The following is a 20,190-nucleotide window of genomic DNA, read 5'->3' on the forward strand; positions in this document are numbered from 1 at the left end:
ATCAAAGCATTGCTGTCCAACAACAGCTCTTGTTTCTTCAGAAGTGCTTGTTTGTTATACAACTTTGAGTAAGAAATAACATATTTCAGAGCATAATGAAATAGGTAAATAATTTGTCTGGATTTATGAGATACAAACATGTATATTAAGGCTATTTTGTATTTTGTTACTACATGGTTTCTGGTCTTACAGTATTATTTGATTTTGCAGTGCCATCTGATCTTGGTTTGCACTGGTTAGTAGTAGCAGGCTAAAGGTTAAAAATAAAAGTAAAGAAAAAGCACTTTGAATACAGTAAATGCCTATATTTTCAATGAATATTGTAATTTAACATATTTTCATTGTATCAGTATGTTACTGGAATTTTGATTTACAGATATCCAATCACTTGTAAAGAAACCATATTATAATATATCAAATGTAACTGTATAAAATTAATGTTGTTGACAGCTGTCAAAAGATAAATAGGCAACAGATGTCTTTTAAGGTTTTTCTAGGAATAATTAAACAAACTGTAGCAAATACATGTATTTGCAAGTTTTCATAAAAACTTTGTATTGAATAAGCTTTTATATCATGCTGTATGATATATCCTAATATGAAAACAAATTAAATTCTGATTTAAGTTTAAAAACTTTGTAAGTCAAGTAAAACGGATTTAAAAGCTTGATTAAGGCCTTAGTTTGTAAATACCTTTCCATTGATTTCACAAAGCAAATGAAATGTGTAGTAAAGACCGAATAACAATAGGGTGTTTGAAAATACTAATTTAAAGGACTTTTGCCAATATTTTCAGTGTTGCAAGGTCATTATATTTGGCCCAGAAAGACTTGTTTTAAATTTGCTGATAAGATATTGGTAATTAGTATTATTATATTTGAATAGGTCTTAGGGCAGTTTACTATAGATTGTAAAGATTTTGTAATATGCATGCCAAGAATATTTAACAATTATTTACTATCGTTTTAAAGGAATTGATTTGCTCATGTAAGATTACACTGACTCAGGCTTGCATTTACCACCTCAAGCAAAAAAAATAATAATGATGAGTGTATACTCAACCTCAATACAGATGACTTAATTAAACTAAAAAAAAGAGTTGTATATGCACAGAGTTTTTTTTGCTACGTAACTGTAGCCCTTAAACATACTTTCACACATGAAAATAATTCCCCTTGAGCTGAAAAATTCCCTTTGGTCTGAAAAAATCACCTATTGTTGCTTGTTCGCCTTTAAAAAAACATTTTTATTCTAATTGTTAATGTTTAGAACACACTGGATCTATTTCTGCTTCTGGTGGGTGTAAAAACTGGGACCTGGTATAAACTGTGGGCTCAGAACAAAATGTTTGATATTTCCTTGGAACTCATGACAAAATTTGCATTTTTATGTATTAACAATAGATGATATTAATGACTGAATTATAATGTTACTATTAAGAGTGCTGGACAGCCCTGTCTGGATCATTCTGAACTTTAGTACTTTTATTCCATAGTCACAATGTCACATTCATACATGTAATAGATGCTGTGTAAAAAAATCTAATTCTGTTGGTACAAATTTAAAAAAGTCCAAGTTTATGTTGTTTATTTTGAAGTTATTAACATATTTTGTTAAGGTTTTCCCTAAAATGTGATTTTTCACAAGCTTTTCATTTCTACTGAAAGGCCAGGCCTTTTCCTCAAAATAAAAAAAAAACCTGATGTGAAGTAACAATTTTGAAGAAAAAAAATCTTGTTAAATCTTAAGATGTTTGTAAGCTACAAATGTGTTATTCGCCTAACCATGCAAATTTCTTTAATCCATCTTTCATTCGAGACAAAATCATAAAAAGAAATAAGTACTATTTACTTGTATAAGTATCAAAAGTGATGTATTAATACCATAAGCATATTATCTTGCTTTCATAGAAAAAAGCAAAACACAAACAGATTTATTTGGTCCAAAATTATAAAAAAAAAAATAGTCCCTAAATTTTTTTATTCATAATTATCATTTTGACGTCTAAAACCTGCCTGTAAAATAATTGATTTTGAAATAACTCCATAACTGTTCTATCATGTTTAGAGTTTTATTTATTTGTTCAATGTGAAACATTTAAGAATTTTCCTCTTAACAATGGTGAATCAATATTTAAGGGCAGGACAAAATTTGCAATAGATAACCAACAATAGGTAAAGCTATGTAATGATTGATACACAAAGCGTCTGTTTACATTAATACAAGAAATGGTAAATCTTGTTTCAGCATGCTTGTTTACAATATTAATTTTACATAAAGAAGTCAAACTATTAACTTGCTTCAATCAAAGAACTGAAAGTATATACATGAAAAATTAATCTTTTTTTTTAAAGGAGACACCATGCCATGTCGGTCTGAAAGCAGCACTTGGTGAGCTAGAATGAGTCTGAAAATTAGCCCCTATATACAAGCTTTCCTAATTACAGATAAACTTTGATGACAAACTTATTGTGTAAAGTAATGGCTTAAATGATCAATTTATTGTAGTTTTTATTGCTACAATATTTCCACCCTCTGAGTCATAAATCAATGTTTCAGTTTAAACCTAATGACCCACACACCAATGTTTACAAAATAAAATGTTTAACTGGTTTAAGATTTTACCAGAATAAAAGTGTTGAAATATTGATATTCAAGCAAGACATGATTGTACTTCTTATTCAGCGTCATATAACAACTGATATAAATGGCTGTGGCATTTAAATAAAAATTCTTGGTGAACTATAATTAATGAATAAATTTCTGTTTGTTTAGATTTCTCATCTACTGCATTATTTATGAGGCTATCATATTACAATGATTTGCATTATTTACTTTATGATGACTTTGTGCTGGTAGGGGTCACCTTTTGAAGTCATGTATATACAAGAAAAGCATTGATGCAAAGCATCAAAGGGCGTCCAAGCAAGAAATGCAGCAAGTGAAGATGAACTAGTACACGTATGATGACAAGATATTCTTATAAACTACCAGAAAAGTATACCACTTATGAATGAGCGGACGAAAGACATTGTTCATTATGAACTTTGATTGGCATGCTAGAGATTAGAATATTACTTGTTATTTCTTTATGATCGTGGTTATTAATAGCAACGGATATACATGTATGCAATCATTTATAATCCATATGTGTAACGCATGATCAACACGTACCACACATTTGTCCCTTATTAATTTATGTACATGTTATCGCAATTAGCGAAGACCCCTTAAGGTATCTGTTCACACTTTAAGTTAGTAAAAATATGACACTGGTTTATATTACCATGTTGATCATGTTGAGCATAATTGTTTATTATACAATAATTGTAATATCTATTAATTTTTAATTTAAAAAAAAATACAAATTTTATGAATATTGTTTTCTTTTATTCTTTTTTGTGTTTATGTGCTATTTTAATAACTGAGTTTTTTACTACTCTTTTTTATTAAAATTGTTAAATAAATTTTAAGAATTCAATTGTCATATTGACCGACGATTATAAGTCAAAGCTTAACTGGAAAAAGTCAGTAAATTATGGTTTATCTTTCAATATATAATATTGTTTATTCTTAAACCATGTACATGTACATTGTATTTTTCTTTATCATTTTTTAAATTATCGATCAATTGAATAATTCATAAAATCTAATTTGTAACTTTGAATAATTCCTCGGCATCTTTACTTAACACGGATAACAAATTGAATAATTAAATAAAATGTTTCAAAGTTGATAATGTCATTTTAATACCATAAAAAAATGTACCTTTTTCTCAATTATTGTACATATCACGGATTTATATTACATATAAATCCGTGTACATATTTATTGTTTTTATCTCATATAGATAAAATGAAACATGCTATTGTTGTTTTTTTCTAATTGTAACGATATCAAACATCTACTCCAAAACCGGGAGAGACCGGACAATATAACGTGTGGTACTATTCGCCGGTCACTAGTAAATCCTGGTCAAAATAGACCGGGAGAGACCGGCATTTACCGATAGGAGTGATAAAAAGATATATCTATAAATAGCTTTTTGGAATATTTAGGTCATCAACTGATCATTCTAGGATACATATACAACAATAACATACCATGACATGATAACTGACTGTGTACTACAAAATGATAAATAAAAAACCCCGAAGAGCGCGATTTATTGACGGAAAAGGTTATTTCATTTGTAAATGTTTGCATTGCGAAAATTCATTGTAACATATCGCGACATTTCATTCTTATTTAATAATCAAGCACCCTCATACCGATCGGAATTTTCGGCTTTTATTATGACCGACTAAAAGGCTCGAGAAGTTGCTGTCGCCCTTTCACAAAATCTGATCTCATTCCATAAGAGCGCCGCGCTTCGGCGCGGACGCCAATGAGACACTGATATGTCACTCAGATCAAAGTACAAATATCAATAGATGGTGACTTAGACTATATAGTCTGTTTTGTCGGAAAGCTTTGTGATTATCTTGTCTGAGGTAGTTTTGTATGCAATTTCAAAACACTGAGAAAGATCAAATGTTTTATTCAAAAGGCAATTGTGGTGGAAGTATGACATTTATTTCCTAGCATATTCTTTCTGTTGCTGTTGATTTCACAGATATATACAAGTAATTTATATAGGGAACTCTTGTCATCCTAACTGAAATAAGTCCTTCAGAATTTGCACAAATTCAACAAGGTGATACAGGGTTAAAACCAACAGGTAATAGATCATATACTGAATTACATCTTTGACAAACATTTTAAGAATAAGAAAATCACAAAATGTTGATTAAAACTTACTAGTATTACTTTTTCAATATTTTTGTTAGCTCATCTGAGCTAGCACAGGGTGAGCTTTTAGGATCGTCTGTCCACATTTGTAAGTGAACACTCTAGCGGTCACATTTTTGCCTCAGTCATCATTAAACTTTGTCAGGATGCTTGTCTAGGTAATTGCTTGCATGAGGTTGATCATGGGTCATCTCGGATGAAAATCTAGGTCACAGGAGCTAAAAATAGAAAAATCTTGCTCTCACTCTAGTGGCTACTCTTTTGATCCAAATATCTTGGAAATTGGTCTGAAAGTTTGTTTTGATGATTTCTATGTCAAGTTGGAATATGGGTCACCTGGGGTCAGAAACTAGGTCACACCGTCCATATATGGAAAAACCATGTTAACACTCTAGTAGTCACATTTTTGACTTAAATGTCATCAAAATTGGTCAGGATGCTTGTCTAGGTAATTGCTAGGATAATTTCGAACATTGGTCATCTAGAATGAAAAAGTAGGTGACATGAACTAAAAATAGAAAAATCATGATAACACTCTAGTGGCTAGTGTTTTGATCCAAATATCCTGGAAATTGATCTGAAAGTTTGTTTTGATGATTTCTTGGTCAAGTTCAAATATGGGTCACCTGGGGTCAAAACTAGGTCACAATGCCCAAATATGGAAAAACCTTGTTAACACTCTAGCGGTCACATTTTTGACTCAATTGTCATCAAACTTGGTCAGGATGCTTGTCTAGGTAATTGCTCAGATGAGTTTGAACATGGGCCCATTAATGATTTTTGTGTCACCTGCTTGACAAACATGCTTGAGTATCCATGACTTATAGAGATCACTTCTTTTTGATCTTCCTGTTTGTCCGTCTGTCACAAAACTTGCCCGAACTACTTCTCAAAAACTACTGGAGCAATTTCATCCAATCTTGTTGTCATGAATCAAGGCATATTAACAGTACAAGATAGGACTTAATTCACAAGTAATGACCTATGGCACTAATTTTCACAATTCAAAGGGCCCTAGACCCACTCATAAAAAACTAAAAATAAAACACTGTATTTTTTCCATGAAATTCTTTATGATAAATAAATCTTGAAAACAATTATGTGCTTGATTCAAACTTAGATATTTTATTCTTTTTTAGCAATAAATTGTTCAGAAATTCAATGAATTTGTCAACATTTCATTAAAAGGATCTGTACAAGTGCAATATTTTAGACTAAATTCCTTTGATTGTAATTTATTGCAAAAATGTTTTGTTAAATCAAGAATAAATGAATGAATCAAAGACAATAAAGCATTATGCTACTTGATTACTTTTAATATAAGACTAATACATAAAACATATTTTCCCTTCCCCACTTTATGAAGATACCCCTGTGTTAAATTTGCCTTGTAAATATATAATGGACAGAGTTTGGTGCTATAATTTAAATGAGGGTAGATTTCAGCCTTTTCAAAGCATACTACACAATTCAGCCAATGTTTGCCACAGCAAAATAAGGGAGCAAATGTCTGAAGTGTGTGTGTGTGGATGGGAGTGGGGGGATTGCAGCAATCCAAGACATGAGGACCATGAAAATAATAACATGATGTTTAAAGAATTAATATGAGAATATATTAATTGGTCCTTCCAAAATCTGATAGCCTTTGTTTTACTTAAATTTGAAATTCTGTTGTGATTTGTGGTGTAAATAGAATTGTTTATAAACCTGAAGCTATCTTTTATTTTATTAAAGCCACACATAAGATAGAAGGATTTACCACCATAAAAATATCATAGATCATCAATAATGTTCATTTCATGATAATATTATAAGATAAGTAATAGAAAGAGCATCAAAACGCAAGGCTCTCTGATTTATACAAGGTGGTGTAGCTGTGTGTTTTGATGTTCTTACTCTTTTGTATCATAGGGAACAGACCCTTTTTCCCCTTTTCCAGGGGTCTGAATATCGGCCCCATTCCCCATCCAAATCATGTTTTTTTTCCAATCCAAAAAAAATATTCCCAATCTAGAAGTCTGCAATTCGAAAGAAAAAGTACCACATTTTAATTTTGGTGTCACGAAATAGCGTTATGGAATATATTCATGTTTTGTGAATAAAAACAGGATTTTAATTGATATCAGTTTTATATTTGGACACATTTTAGCCTGTCCTTGTATTTTTGATGTGACAGAAAGAGCTGAAAAGTTTAAGTAAGATTTATTTATTTAGATTTATTTTAACAATTGTAACACCTTGAATGCTAGCATATTTTCCCAAATTGGCAAATTTCATGATAACTTTTTTCCCAAATTGGAAAATTTTATGACACAAATTTCCCAAATTTGTCATGTGGCGTTTTTCCCAAAATAGAGGAAAAAAGGCCTGGGGAATAAAATAAACATGTTCTCTGTTGTCATAGTATAAAACCCCAGAAAAAGTAACCAATGAACGAGCATTTAAATATGATAATTCTGTCGCTATCCCTTTCTCTGTCACCCCAGAAAAAAATAAGCCAATCAATGGGCATGCTCTTGAGTGCGGGTAACTAATACTGGCACTCCAATTAATGCAATGTGCATGTATATGTATACGATTTCACTCTGACACATTTTCAACAGAGAGGTCCCCAAACTATGATATACCAATTGAAACTGTTACTGTGTAGTTTCATTGACATTTTGTTGTTACAATGTATGGAAGGTGTAGCTGACATTTTGTCAAGATTTGTGTGTATTGATCATTGGTTAGAGATAATAGAAGGATTATTGGATTGATCTCCATTAACCAGATCTTAATCTACCTTGGCTCTGTTCCTGGTCAGATCTTATCTGTCATTGGTAATTTACTATAAATAAATTGAGAATCAAACAATTACCATTCATTTGTTTGATATTTCAACTATTTATTGGTTTTTAAAGAGCTTTGATAGACATAGGATGCGTATTTTTTCCAATCCTTAAATACATATAAGTATGCTAATTTTGAGATTGAATTTAAGAGTAAAAAATGGTGGAATACCAGTAATTCAGTTTAAAAAAAATGGCATGGAAAGAAAAAACTCAATAAAGATATTTTTTATCCAACTACAATGTACATTGTTTCATAGGCAGACCAGTTTTCTTCTCAGATAAGTTAAATTGTAAACTAATTACAAAAGCAAATACAGAAAATGAAAAAGGGGGTTATTGACTTTGTGTCAACTGTTTGCATTATGGTGATTTAGTTATATAAACAAGCATGTTAGAGCATGTGATTCCAGGAAGTTACATCATGTGCAGGATTCCATGGATATTTATGGCCATCAGGTGTCTCATGCATGAAAAACTTTGTCACTCTGTCCATATGGAAGCCAAATGGTGTATGTTTTATTATGCTATGGCTGTTGAAATGATATAACACTAAGAAACACTGTAAGTAATAGCACCAATATTGGTCCCTTTTAGCTCACCAAAGTACAGCATGCTCAAGGTGAGCTATTGTGGCTTCTTAAAGCCTTTTGTCTGTCCATTTGTCAAAGCAACTAGATGAGGTTTTGTCTCCAACAAGTAGATGAGGTTATGTGTCTTAACAAATGGTGATGAGGTTATGTATCAGATCAATTAGATGAGGTTATATGTCAGAGCAACAATATAACATTATCTGTCAGAGCACTTAGAGAATGTTATTTGTAAGAGCAACAATATAAGGTTATCTGTCAGAGCACTTAGATAAGGTATTTTGTAAGAGCAACAATATAAGGTTATCTGTCAGAGCACTTAGGTAAGGTTATTTGTCAGAGCAAGTAGATGAGGTTATATGTCAGAGCAAATAGATGAGGTTATATGTCAGAGCAAGTAGATGAGGTTATATGTCAGAGCAAATAGATGAGGTTATATGTCAGAGCAAATAGATGAGGTTATTTGTCAGAGCAAGTAGATGAGGTTATATGTCAGAGCAAGTAGATGAGGTTATATGTCAGAGCAAATAGATGAGGTTATATGTCAGAGCAAATAGATGAGGTTATTTGTCAGAGCAAATAGATAAGGTTATTTGTCAGAGCACTAAGATGAGGTTATTTGTCAGAGCAAGTAGATGAGGTTATCTGTCAGAGCACTTAGATGAGGTTATTTGTCAGAGCAATCAGATGAGGTTATTTGTCAGAGCAAGTAGATAAGGTTATTTGTCAGAGCAAATAGATAAGGTTATTTGTCAGAGCACTTAGATGAGGTTATTTGTCAGAGCAAGTAGATGAGGTTATCTGTCAGAGCACTTAGATGTGGTTATTTGTCAGAGCAAATAGATAAGGTTATTTGTCAGAGCACTTAGATGAGGTTATTTGTCAGAGAAAGTAGATGAGGTTATCTGTCAGAGCACTTAGATGAGGTTATTTGTCAGAGCAATTAGATGAGGTTATTTGTCAGAGCAAGTAGATGAGGTTATTTGTCAGAGCAAATAGATAAGTTATTTGTCAGAGCACTTAGATGAGGTTATTTGTCAGAGCAAGTAGATAAGGTTATTTGTCAAAGCAAGTAGATGAGGTTATATGTCAGAGCACTTAGATGAGGTTATTTGTCAGAGCAACTAGTTGAGGTTATTTGTCAGAGCAAGTAAATGAGGTTATATGTCAGAGCAACTAGATGATGTTATCTGTCAGAGAAACTAGATGAGGTTATTTGTCAGAGCAAGTAGATGAGGTTATATGTCAGAGCAATTAGATGAGGTTATCTATCAGAGCTACTAGATGAGGTTATATGTTACATAAGTTGTTTTTGGTAAAATACTCCTTTTACTGGTGTTAGAATATTCAAAAATGTTACAGGTTTAGAAGTTTAGATTGAGAAAAGTACAGTTCTTAATATTGTTTATGTTGTTTGTTCTGCAAAGATGTTAATGTACTATGCCAATAAATGGAGAAGATACATGAGGTGATGTGAAGAACCTCTGTCAGAGGAAACACAAAAGATGGGCAATACTTAAATACCAGCTGACAAGTTTCCCATCAGTGATCATGTAAAGCTGTCAGAATCCAGTAGTTAAAACATCTCTAAGGTTCAGATCTATTAAAATACTGTAAAAGGGTTTTATTGAAGCAGTGATCAGTATTTATTTTCATGGTTTTCTAATGATTTGTCTTTATTGATTTTATTTGTTGTGCTGTAAAATATTTACATTACAGTAGTGTTTTGTTGTTTAATTAATTATAAAGAACAGTTTTAAAGAGCTGTCATTTTAGGTACTAGCATGTTTTGTTGTCAGTTTGATGCTAATTTAGATTGTCTGGTGCAAATGCATTTAACTTTATCAGGCATATAAACACAAAAAAAACAGGGTTTTACTTTATCTGGAAGATAAATAAATAAATGTAAACCAGTATTAATCTATTTTTCCAGTAGGCTTTTCAAAATATACAAAAACTGTTCAACAGTCATTAAGATATTCTGACTGCATTCTTCAGTTTATCTATTGACCTTTTGAACAGTTATCTCTATTTAGATTGAACCAACTTCAACTTGCCAGGACTTGAAGATTATAACCTCATTCAGCCATCTTATTTACCTTTTGGTAAAATATACAGGTTTTGTTTTTTTCCAACAAAATTTGTGATGATAATACAATTTAAAGTTATAAACATTCCAATGTTTTATACTGCATAGTTATTGTCACTTTAAAAGCTTATATTAATTGTTCTGTTTAAATTATATATAGTTTTTTGTTCTTATTTTTATTCAGACATCTTTAGAGAAATAAAATTAATGCACTTTCAATGTGATTTATTTCTATAACACATATATCGTAAAGATATATTTGCGGATTATGTGGCGATAATAAAAGGCCACTGTAATCCTTTTCATTTAACCCAGAGATCAAATTCCGTTGGTGAAATGTACAATTGTTAATGTGAAATGAATCAAACAAAACCTCATTTGATGAAATGTATTTTTTTTTTACCCAAACTTATAGCAGTAAAAGTTAAATATCCCCTAGACGAATGTCGAAAGACATTAAAATGATGTTATTTTGGTGAATTTTAGAAGGGAACTCTGTGCTTAGGATGATGTCATTTCATCGTTGTTATTAAAATTGTAAATTCATAATGCAATTGTAAGAAAATAGTTATGGATGAAATGACATTAAGTTCCATGAACAAATATCTTATTGAAATAAAGAATAGGCAGAATATGCAAGAAAAAATATCTTACATATGTTCGTGGTTCAGATCGAAATATCCATCCCCCGGGTACCTGGCCATGGATAGGGTACCCTCGGGACGGGACTTTCTGATCTGAATCATAACATATGACAGATATTAGTCCTACTGACAGATCTTGTTAAAATATAAATTTTCTTGGATTATGTGTCACAATTTGTTTTATTTGTATCATAGTTTGGAGACCTTTCTGTTGCAAATGTGTCAGGGTTAAATCGTATACATATACATGCACAGTGCGTTAACTGGAGTGCGGGTATTAGTTACCCGCACTCCAGAGCATGCCCATTGATTGGCTCATTTTTGCTGGGGTTTACATACTGTGACGGCAGAGAAAGGGAAAGCGACAGAAATGTCATATTCAGATGTTCGTTCACTGGTTCATTTTTGCCAGGGTTTCATATTGTGACAACAGGGAACGTGCTTTTATGTTTGACTATGATACAAAAGAGAAAGAACACCAAAACACTCGGCAATCTGATTAATACTCGGGGGCTACGCCCCCTCGTACAAATCAGATAGCCTCGTGTTTCGGTGCTCTTTCTATTACTTATATATGATAGTGTTTCTGACTTTTCCCATAGCAAGATGTACCACCAATTTACTAAATTATGACTTTCCCCAGAGCCTGATGTACAACCAAACCATTTTACTATTAAGTGAATTTAGGCAGCTCAAAATTGAATCACAACATTTATGTAAAATAACAGTGCTTATTGATATTCATTGTTGAATTATATAGTTAACTTTTGACGTTAAAGAAATATGTACTTAGCTACTTTATTTCAGTAGATTAAATGTCTAAATTTATATGCAGACGTTGAGAAGCATTAATTATTACTGATATAACCATTATAGTGTTGGATTACAAAGCCAAGTGTTTAATAACACTTGTATAGTTAATTCTTTTAGTCTAGCAGCAGATATTGTATACATGTATTTCTATGAGATTTTTAAGTGTCTTTTATGTGAAAAATTTTCAAACAAAACAAAGTTAATAGAATCATTGCACACCAGTGATGTTGTGCAACTTAACCATTTTGGTATATTAAATTGTTCAATAAAAATAGCAAGAAAGTTTGAGTTGGTGTAATTTTTTTTTTCCATTTATTTCTTTTTCAGCTTGACTTTTTGAAGAAAAATGGGGCTAGCCTACTCACAGATCTTTGAGATTATTATAGAAAGTCACTTTGTGATTCTTATAGGAGGTCACTTTTAAAGCACTGTCACTAATTTAATTTTCTACATTATCCAGGCTGAGCGTTGTTTTTCTACAAAGTATTGAGACTAGTTGAGTGTTCTGTCTTACTGACAGCTCTTGTTTGTCTTTCTGATACATGTACCATGGTAGCTCTAAGAAAGTTAACTTTTATCAAAATGCACTAGTGTAAATAGGATATAACTGTATAAAAGTATAAAACATTTTTTTATATTGAATGACTGTATTGAATTTCATCCTTGTAAACTGATTTTCATGATAACAAATTTACTTAATCCTTTTATTGGAGAGGAAAAAATATAAAAAAAGGAATATTTTAACTATGGAGTGATTTACTTAGTATGAAAATGTATTTAATGTTTGAAATTATTTTTTGTTCAATAGGATTGCAGTATTAAAAATGAATCATATTACATTTATTTTGGTAAATGAGCTTAAAAAGTCCCCAACTATTAATCAACTGTTTTTACAAGGTTGTTTTGCACATGGTATATGCACAGGCCAAGATGTTGTTAAGAGGCATGATTTACATATTTTATTGATTGCACATGTGCAGCAGCATGGAGATATTTCAATGCCAAATAAAAATTCTATCCAGAAAAAGACATAACAAATCAACATAACATTGGAAATAATTTTCAATTAATTAATGAAAAATATGAATATTACACATAGCTCTGAAATTAACATTAAAATGAAGGTCCAATACAAGTAATAAAGCTAGTTTTTTCGAAAAAATAAGTGCTTTTGATATAAGAACTGACAAATGCTGATTATGATTGTACGATTTTGACCATTTCACATTAGGTCTAAACATCTAGCATAATGACCATACTGCTCATAATCAATTAAATTTTGAAGATGCTTACTACTGAACACAAACCTATACATAAAAGGGTAAGAAATGATAACACAAGTTAGGAAAGATTTATTTACTTGAGGTGATCAGAACAACTTAAAGCTTTGAGAAAATACCAGATAATTCCTATTGTAAAAGGAATTCATTTTGATTTTACATTCCACTTTCAAAGTTCAATTTTTAGGCTCGTAAAACTTAATTGGACTGGCTAGTAGATTATGATAGCCAACCAAGTCTGAATGGCTTGTCAGATTTTCTGGCTCTAAATTCTTTGATAGCCAAGAGTTTCATTAATAAGTTAGCATGCAGTGGTGATAATTTTAGGTTGTGACCATTCTATTTTAAGACTTTTATATTTACAGTAAATAATATGACATAAATTATGTTTGCCTGTTGCTTGTTTTGTTTTCAAAATTGTCACTTTAACTATAGACTGGCCTGTATTTTATATTTTCAGGATGTTTTACAACAATTACTTATTGTCAAGTTGCCAGACTACAGACTGTTTTGCCGAGAACCAGAAAAAGGTATGTATTCAATAGCACAATCTTAGGGTTTCCCAGATTGTCAAAGGATGTCCATATCACATATATTGATCGTTTGGTTTGTTGTATGTTTTTGTGAACCATACTCAGAAGTAAGCAATTTACCCCATGGATTTAAAACATGCCTCGCCCCAGGGGTCACTTGTTTTCCTATAGTTGAAGTTATGACCATGTCTATCAGTAGTTGTCAGGGTAGCTGTGGTTTAGATGTCTGCCTCTAGGTTGTTGGTTTGAGCTCTACTTTGGTTCTTGTATGACACCAATATTAGTAAGTTTCATGTGAGAGTGGTTCACATAAGCTTCAAGCTTCTATTTTAATCAAACTAAAATAAATACATTTTGTTGAAACTGATAGTTCTAAGGTGAAGGATCTAGGGCCATTGTGGCTCTCTTAATAATTACTAAGCAGATATAAACAAAAGCATAGGTCACCAAGTTAAAAATTGAATTTGAGAAACAAATTTGTTGAAAGTATAACTTCTATTGTATCAGTACAGCTGTCTGCTTGAAACTATTCAGCCATGTCCAGCATTTTCCCATTTATGAGAAGTGGTTGTTACAAGTCTCAGTTAATTAACAAATGGTTTTCTGATAGAATGCATTTAGCAATAGTGTAAAGTTTCCACATTGTCCAGTATAATCAGGAATCAATATTCTCCTCTTAACTTGATCAATTAAAATATTGAACATGCTAGAACATGGGGCTATTTACAGTGTCTGATTTCTCCATCAGCTCTAATGTTGCAGATTACAATATAGCTTAGGGGTCATTTCTTGTAAAAATTCATGTATAAAGTCCTGCATAAACCATGAATATGTATAATGAATATGCCCCGAATTAAAAAATTGCCATGTTGGAGCAGACAGCAATTGGGCTAAGTGTAGACAAATAGGGGTAGACTTTTTCAGGAAAATATAGATTGTTTTGGTTTACTGAGATATACTGGAAGCCAGAGGTTTAGATAGTTGAATCTTACAAATCTTGCTTCTTTCTCAACTGCACAGCAGATTTTGATGAAACTCTAAATTCTCTTTTATGAAACTTAAAAGGTCCAAAGCATTGATAATTGGTATGTATGATTTTTAGTGGGCTTGTTAAACATTTATGTAAGTGGTTGACATAGGTTAACATAATTAGCCTTCTCTAGCAATGTTTGTCTTTACTTTTACTCAGCTAAGTGATACAGACCCTTTTGGATCTCTTGTTAAATATTGAAAGGAATTTTAATTGGCCTTACCATATTGTTTGATTAATTTAGTTCCTTAGATTATCTCAACATAATCTTGATCCATCTGTAAACATGCCTGACAAAGTTTTTACCTTGTAAAGTATTGATTATATCACATACAAGCAGACGTTTGAGGGACATATTGAACTGTTTGATGAATAATAGATAGAAATAATCATTGTCACAAACTACACACATGTCATTTGCTTTGTAAAATAGGTAGATAATGTTAGATTATGATTATACAACACTATTCAATATTCCTTATAAATATTATGTTGATTCTAGAACTTAAATGGACTCCACTGAGATTTATAGGAATGATGGGACTGGTGGAAATATTTTTATTTTTATACCATAGATATGATATTATTATGTCCATACCAATAACTTATGTGCAAATTATCTGATCATTAACTCATTCTGTTTTTCCTGAAGAATAATTTTTATTGTTTTAAAAGATATGAAAATGAAAGTTTTTAAATGCTTTTATCTCCAAGCAGGCTAGCAGTCACACTGAAAACCTTATAGTAATAATATATTTTTGGGTATACATGTATTTGTTTACTATCTTTTTCATATTTTACTGTTTTAAGTGCTTTAGTTGATTATGTACAGGGCCCAAAAACTGTCATTGTAGCTTTTGTAAATACATTTGTATTGTCTAGAGGGAATGCATATATGTATACAATTAGACAATCAGGAGGATTGTAATTCACCTGTCCACAAGATCATGCCCATATACTGTACATTACATGATACCTATTATAGTAATTGTCTCTGAGACTGTAAGACTGATTGCCACTAGAGACATTAAGTGGAGTAAGACACAGTCAGTGTGACAGCGATATGTGTCTCATTCTACTAAGATGATGAATTATTGATACATACAAAGGTTCCTCTGACAGACAGGCTGATAACTTATTAATACATTAGCATGTTATGATTATCTCAACAGCTCTTCTCAACTTGCCAGTCATCATAAAACAAAAGTATTTACTTGTTGCCAAAATTAATTAATCTGATGATTTGCTCATTGTAGTTATTAATGATTGTGTAAAACAGGAATAGCATGATGATGACTTGGTGTTGGAGTAATTGAGTTACTAATTAGTTAATGAAACCACCACTGTTGTTTCTGAGTGATTGTTTTTGTGAGAGGTGTGATTGGCTTTCAGAAAATGTGTTCCAGACATGATAACCAACAATGTTGTTGGTTATCAATATACCTTGCTCTTTGTTTAAAATAAGAATAAGATGTGTGGTGTTATTATAATGTATTCCAGTTGAATTTATATATTTTAGGTAGACACAAAATGGTCTACATTGAATGACCAACTCCCCAGTTTTAAAATGGGTGCAAATTGACATATTGACGATAATAATTTGAAAAAAAAGGGAATATAGTGTCTCAGCTTTGTAGGCCAGTGGTTATGATGGGTGACTTGTAATCATTTTCCTTTAAGACTTTAAATTCCTTAATCAGATTAGATATGTTATACTTTTTCCTAGACAGCAAAACAAAGAGTTTCTTCAGTTACAAGAACAGAAAAAAACAACACCTAAATGTTACTCACTGTCCGTCGTCCGTAAGGTCTTCCTCCACAAGTTGGAAAATCACCATATGACTTCTGCTGTGTCCATGGGCAGTAAAGCCAAACCTATCCCTTGGATGATTTGGATAAAACTGAATTAATAGGAATGTTCAGTCCATGTAGACCATATCCTCTGGTGAGGGATGAACGACCATCGTGGCTATCTGGTTGTTATTACTTAAAATTTTGTCATTTTCAGATGCAAGTTTCAATGAGCTCAAGAAAGCCTTGTTACTTATTCTTGGCTGTGCTGTACAGTGTGAGTTTAAAGAAAGATTCATCAAGGACATTATGGATCTGGAGGTCAATGTTAAAGAAAAAATTGCCGAGAGCATTCAACAGGTAAACTATCTTAGGCAAATTTATTGTATTCTAAAGTTTTTAACAGTAAAGTAGTCCTTATTGAGCTGTCTCAAAATTATAGTTTGCAATTTAAAGATATAGAAAAAATAAAATAAGTAGCTTTCACACTGGTTAGTCAATACAAACATGCTCAAAATTTACTATTCAGTTTCAGCTATAGTAACAAGCAAACTCCAGCTAATAAGGGGTAACTGATAATATAACCTGAAATATACTTACAACAGGAGGGGGGAACTGAAAAATTATTCACGTTAACAGGCATTCTTATGTTTGCTTTAATCTGTCCGTTAGACAATGTCTTTTTTTCTGTACAGTAGAGTATTGTTTGACACATGGTATTGAAAATAACTGTGAACTCGCACGATGATTACAGTTATTTTCCTTTTTAGCTCGACTATTCGATAAGAATAAGTAGAGCTATTGTAGTCACCCGAGCGTCGGCGTAACCACTTATGTTAAAGTTTTTGTAATAGTTCAAATATTTTCAAAGTCCATTGACATATGGCTTTGAAACTTTGCACACTTGTTCACCATCATTACCCCAACCTGTAAACAGGAGGAGGTAACTGTATCAAGCATTTTTTTTACTATCAAGCACTAACAATAGTCGAGTGTTGCTGTCCTACCGACAGCTCTTGTTTTTAACCTGAGTGGTCTACGCGAATTTATGATTTTTGGCAGTCACATCCGCAAATTCAAAATAGCGCAAATATTTGTATAGACCCCCAAAGTAGACCTTTCTGCGAAAATTTGCTTCCGAGAATTTAAATACACATACAGTAACCTGAACTATCTTTTCAAAAAGAGGGGTAACTGACAATATAACCGGAAATATCTTTACAACAAGAGGGGGAAATTGACAATATAACCTGAAATATCCTTTCAACAAGAGGGGTAACTGACAATATAACCTGAAATTTCCTTTCAAAAAGAGGGGGTAACTGTCAATATAACTTGAAATATCCTTACAACAAGAGGGGATTACTGACAATATAACCGGAAATATCCTTACAAGAGGGGTAACTGACAGTACAACCAGAAATACACTTACAACAAGAGGGGATTACTGACAATATAGCCTGAAATATCCTTACAACAACAGGGGGTAACTGGCAATATAACCTGAAATATCCTTACAACAAGAGGGGATAAATGACATTATAACCTGAAATATCCATTCAACAAGAGGGGTACTTACTGACAATATAACCTGAAATATCCTTTCAACAAGAGGGGTTAACTGACAATATAACTTGAAATATCCTTACAACTAGAGGGGTAACTGACATTATAACCTGAAATATCCATTCAACAAGAGGGGTTAACTGACAATATAACCTGAAATATCCTTTCAACAAGAGGGGTTAACTGACAATATAACTTGAAATATCCTTACAACTAGAGGGGTAACTGACAGTATAACTTGAAATATACACATGTACTTACAACTAGAGGGGTAACTGACAGTATAACTTGAAATATCCTTTCAACAAGAGGGGTTAACTGACAATATAACCTGAAATATACACATGTACTTACAACAAGAGGGGTTAACTGACAATATAACTTGAAATATCCTTTCAACAAGAGGGGGTAAATGACAATATAACCTGAAATATACACATGTTCTTACAACAAGAGGGGATTAACTGACAATATAACCTGATATATATATATTTACAACAAGAGGGGGATAACTGACAATATAACCTGAAATGGACAATTTAACCTGAAATCTACTTATAATGAAGGGGAAACAACTGACAAATTGTGTTAACCTGTCTGCAGACAAATAATTGTAAAATAAAACAGATCTGTTAGTTTAGTGGGTGTAGAAATGGTTAAATGTGCTTCAAAAGCAGATTATTGCAATTCTTTGAGATGAAAATTCTTGTTTACAAAGAAAGAACTTTAAAGATTAGACCATTATGATTTAAGTAAACTAAAGGGTATATAACAGGAACTTTATGAAAAGAACTACATATTTGTACAGGCTATACAATAGTTCAGAATATCTTCAAAGATTAAATGACAAAGGATTTGAAAGATTTATATCTTTATGTTTTCAATTGTGATAATTAAAGAGTATTTAATATTCATTGATAGTTGTGTAGTAGAATGTTTCCAAATAAATTCTGATTTACAAAAGTTAATGTGAAAGGGGTTTATCTATCAAATAAAATCATAGCACATGCCATGTTTTTGCTCCTAATCATTTCTCATGTTCAGTTCTGTAATAATCAGTTAAATAATACATTGTGAAGATGCTCAATATTTTTGTAATCTGCTTTAAACAGATTATTGGCATTTGAACATCTTTCCATTGAAATAATAAACACAAATTTATGAAATAGTTTAGTACTTCAAATGAATGCAAATTTGCAAGTTCTTGTAATTTCAATCAAATGAAAATGGATTTTTGTCTTTAATTGCTATTTGAAGAGACACTATGGAGATGTGATCGACTAAATTAAAATCTGGAAATACATGCTATAGAATTAAATGTGTTTTATATTTGGAATAATTTTTTTTCAATATCAGATTATCAACTAATACTATCATGAAAAATGTCATAAAAATTGTTGTTATAATAGGGAAAGCTATCCTGCTAACCTGGGCGTCAGCATCTGTGTCACACTTTTGTTTTTTTGTTTTTTGTACCACCCTACTTATTTCCTGTACCCAATGAGGTATTCCTTGGAAACTTTGAAAATAAATTGCTTATTAAGTTGAATGATTTCATATCTATCAAAGATTTCAACATGAAACATGGAATACTTGATTATTATTATGTCAATGCACAGTGCATTATCATTAACGCAATATTGTTTAGAGTAATGGCCCTTTATAGCTAGACGTTTTTGAAGAGATTTACTTAATTGTAAAGATTTACTTAATTGTAATAACTTTGGTATTTAATTACAGATTTGATTTATATTTGGACAAAAGATCACATATTACTAAATCGACATGTTGAATTATTGTGAAATGACTTTGACCTTTAATTGACCCTCACCGTCGAGGTCTAATTATTGAAATTTGCTTAATTTATGATTATATTTTTATTTTTTATGGATTTTATTTATTTTTGGACAAAACAGCACTTACGACAAAACTGACATGGTGATTAAATCAAATTTGACCTTGATCTTTGAATCAAGGTCAAATAAGACATTTGAATTTTGTTTGTTACAAAAAATTGTGTTTTGTTGAAATACTCTTTACTATTATATTCTTACTCTGATGTGTTTGACTTTAGTAATAAGAAAATGTCGAGTGTGGCCCTTGCTAGGTGGTGGCTCTTAATTTGAATATTGATGAAAATTGGTAACTGATATTTGTTGCCCTTAGAAGATGAGCATTAACACCGGGTTTGGTGCTCTTGCTTTCTTTCTTTTCAGAAATAGTAACATGTTT

General features: G+C 31.6%; 1 protein-coding gene across 7 annotated transcripts in view; it reads left to right on the forward strand.

Moving 5' to 3' along the window:
* Window positions 1-20,190, forward strand: part of LOC132734953 (girdin-like) — an 87,414-nt gene that overhangs the window by 16,441 nt on the left and 50,783 nt on the right. For all 7 annotated transcript variants that reach the window (XM_060721845.1, XM_060721846.1, XM_060721847.1 and 4 more), the window contains exons 4-5: window positions 13,499-13,568; window positions 16,610-16,752. In XM_060721845.1, coding sequence (XP_060577828.1) covers window positions 13,499-13,568; window positions 16,610-16,752 — 213 coding nt within the window. The remainder of the gene's footprint in view (window positions 1-13,498; window positions 13,569-16,609; window positions 16,753-20,190) is intronic.

Source organism: Ruditapes philippinarum, unplaced genomic scaffold (genome assembly GCF_026571515.1).
Source record: "Ruditapes philippinarum isolate M1 unplaced genomic scaffold, ASM2657151v2 ctg150_1_1_1_1, whole genome shotgun sequence".
In the NCBI taxonomy this organism is placed as follows: Eukaryota; Metazoa; Mollusca; class Bivalvia; order Venerida; family Veneridae; genus Ruditapes; species Ruditapes philippinarum.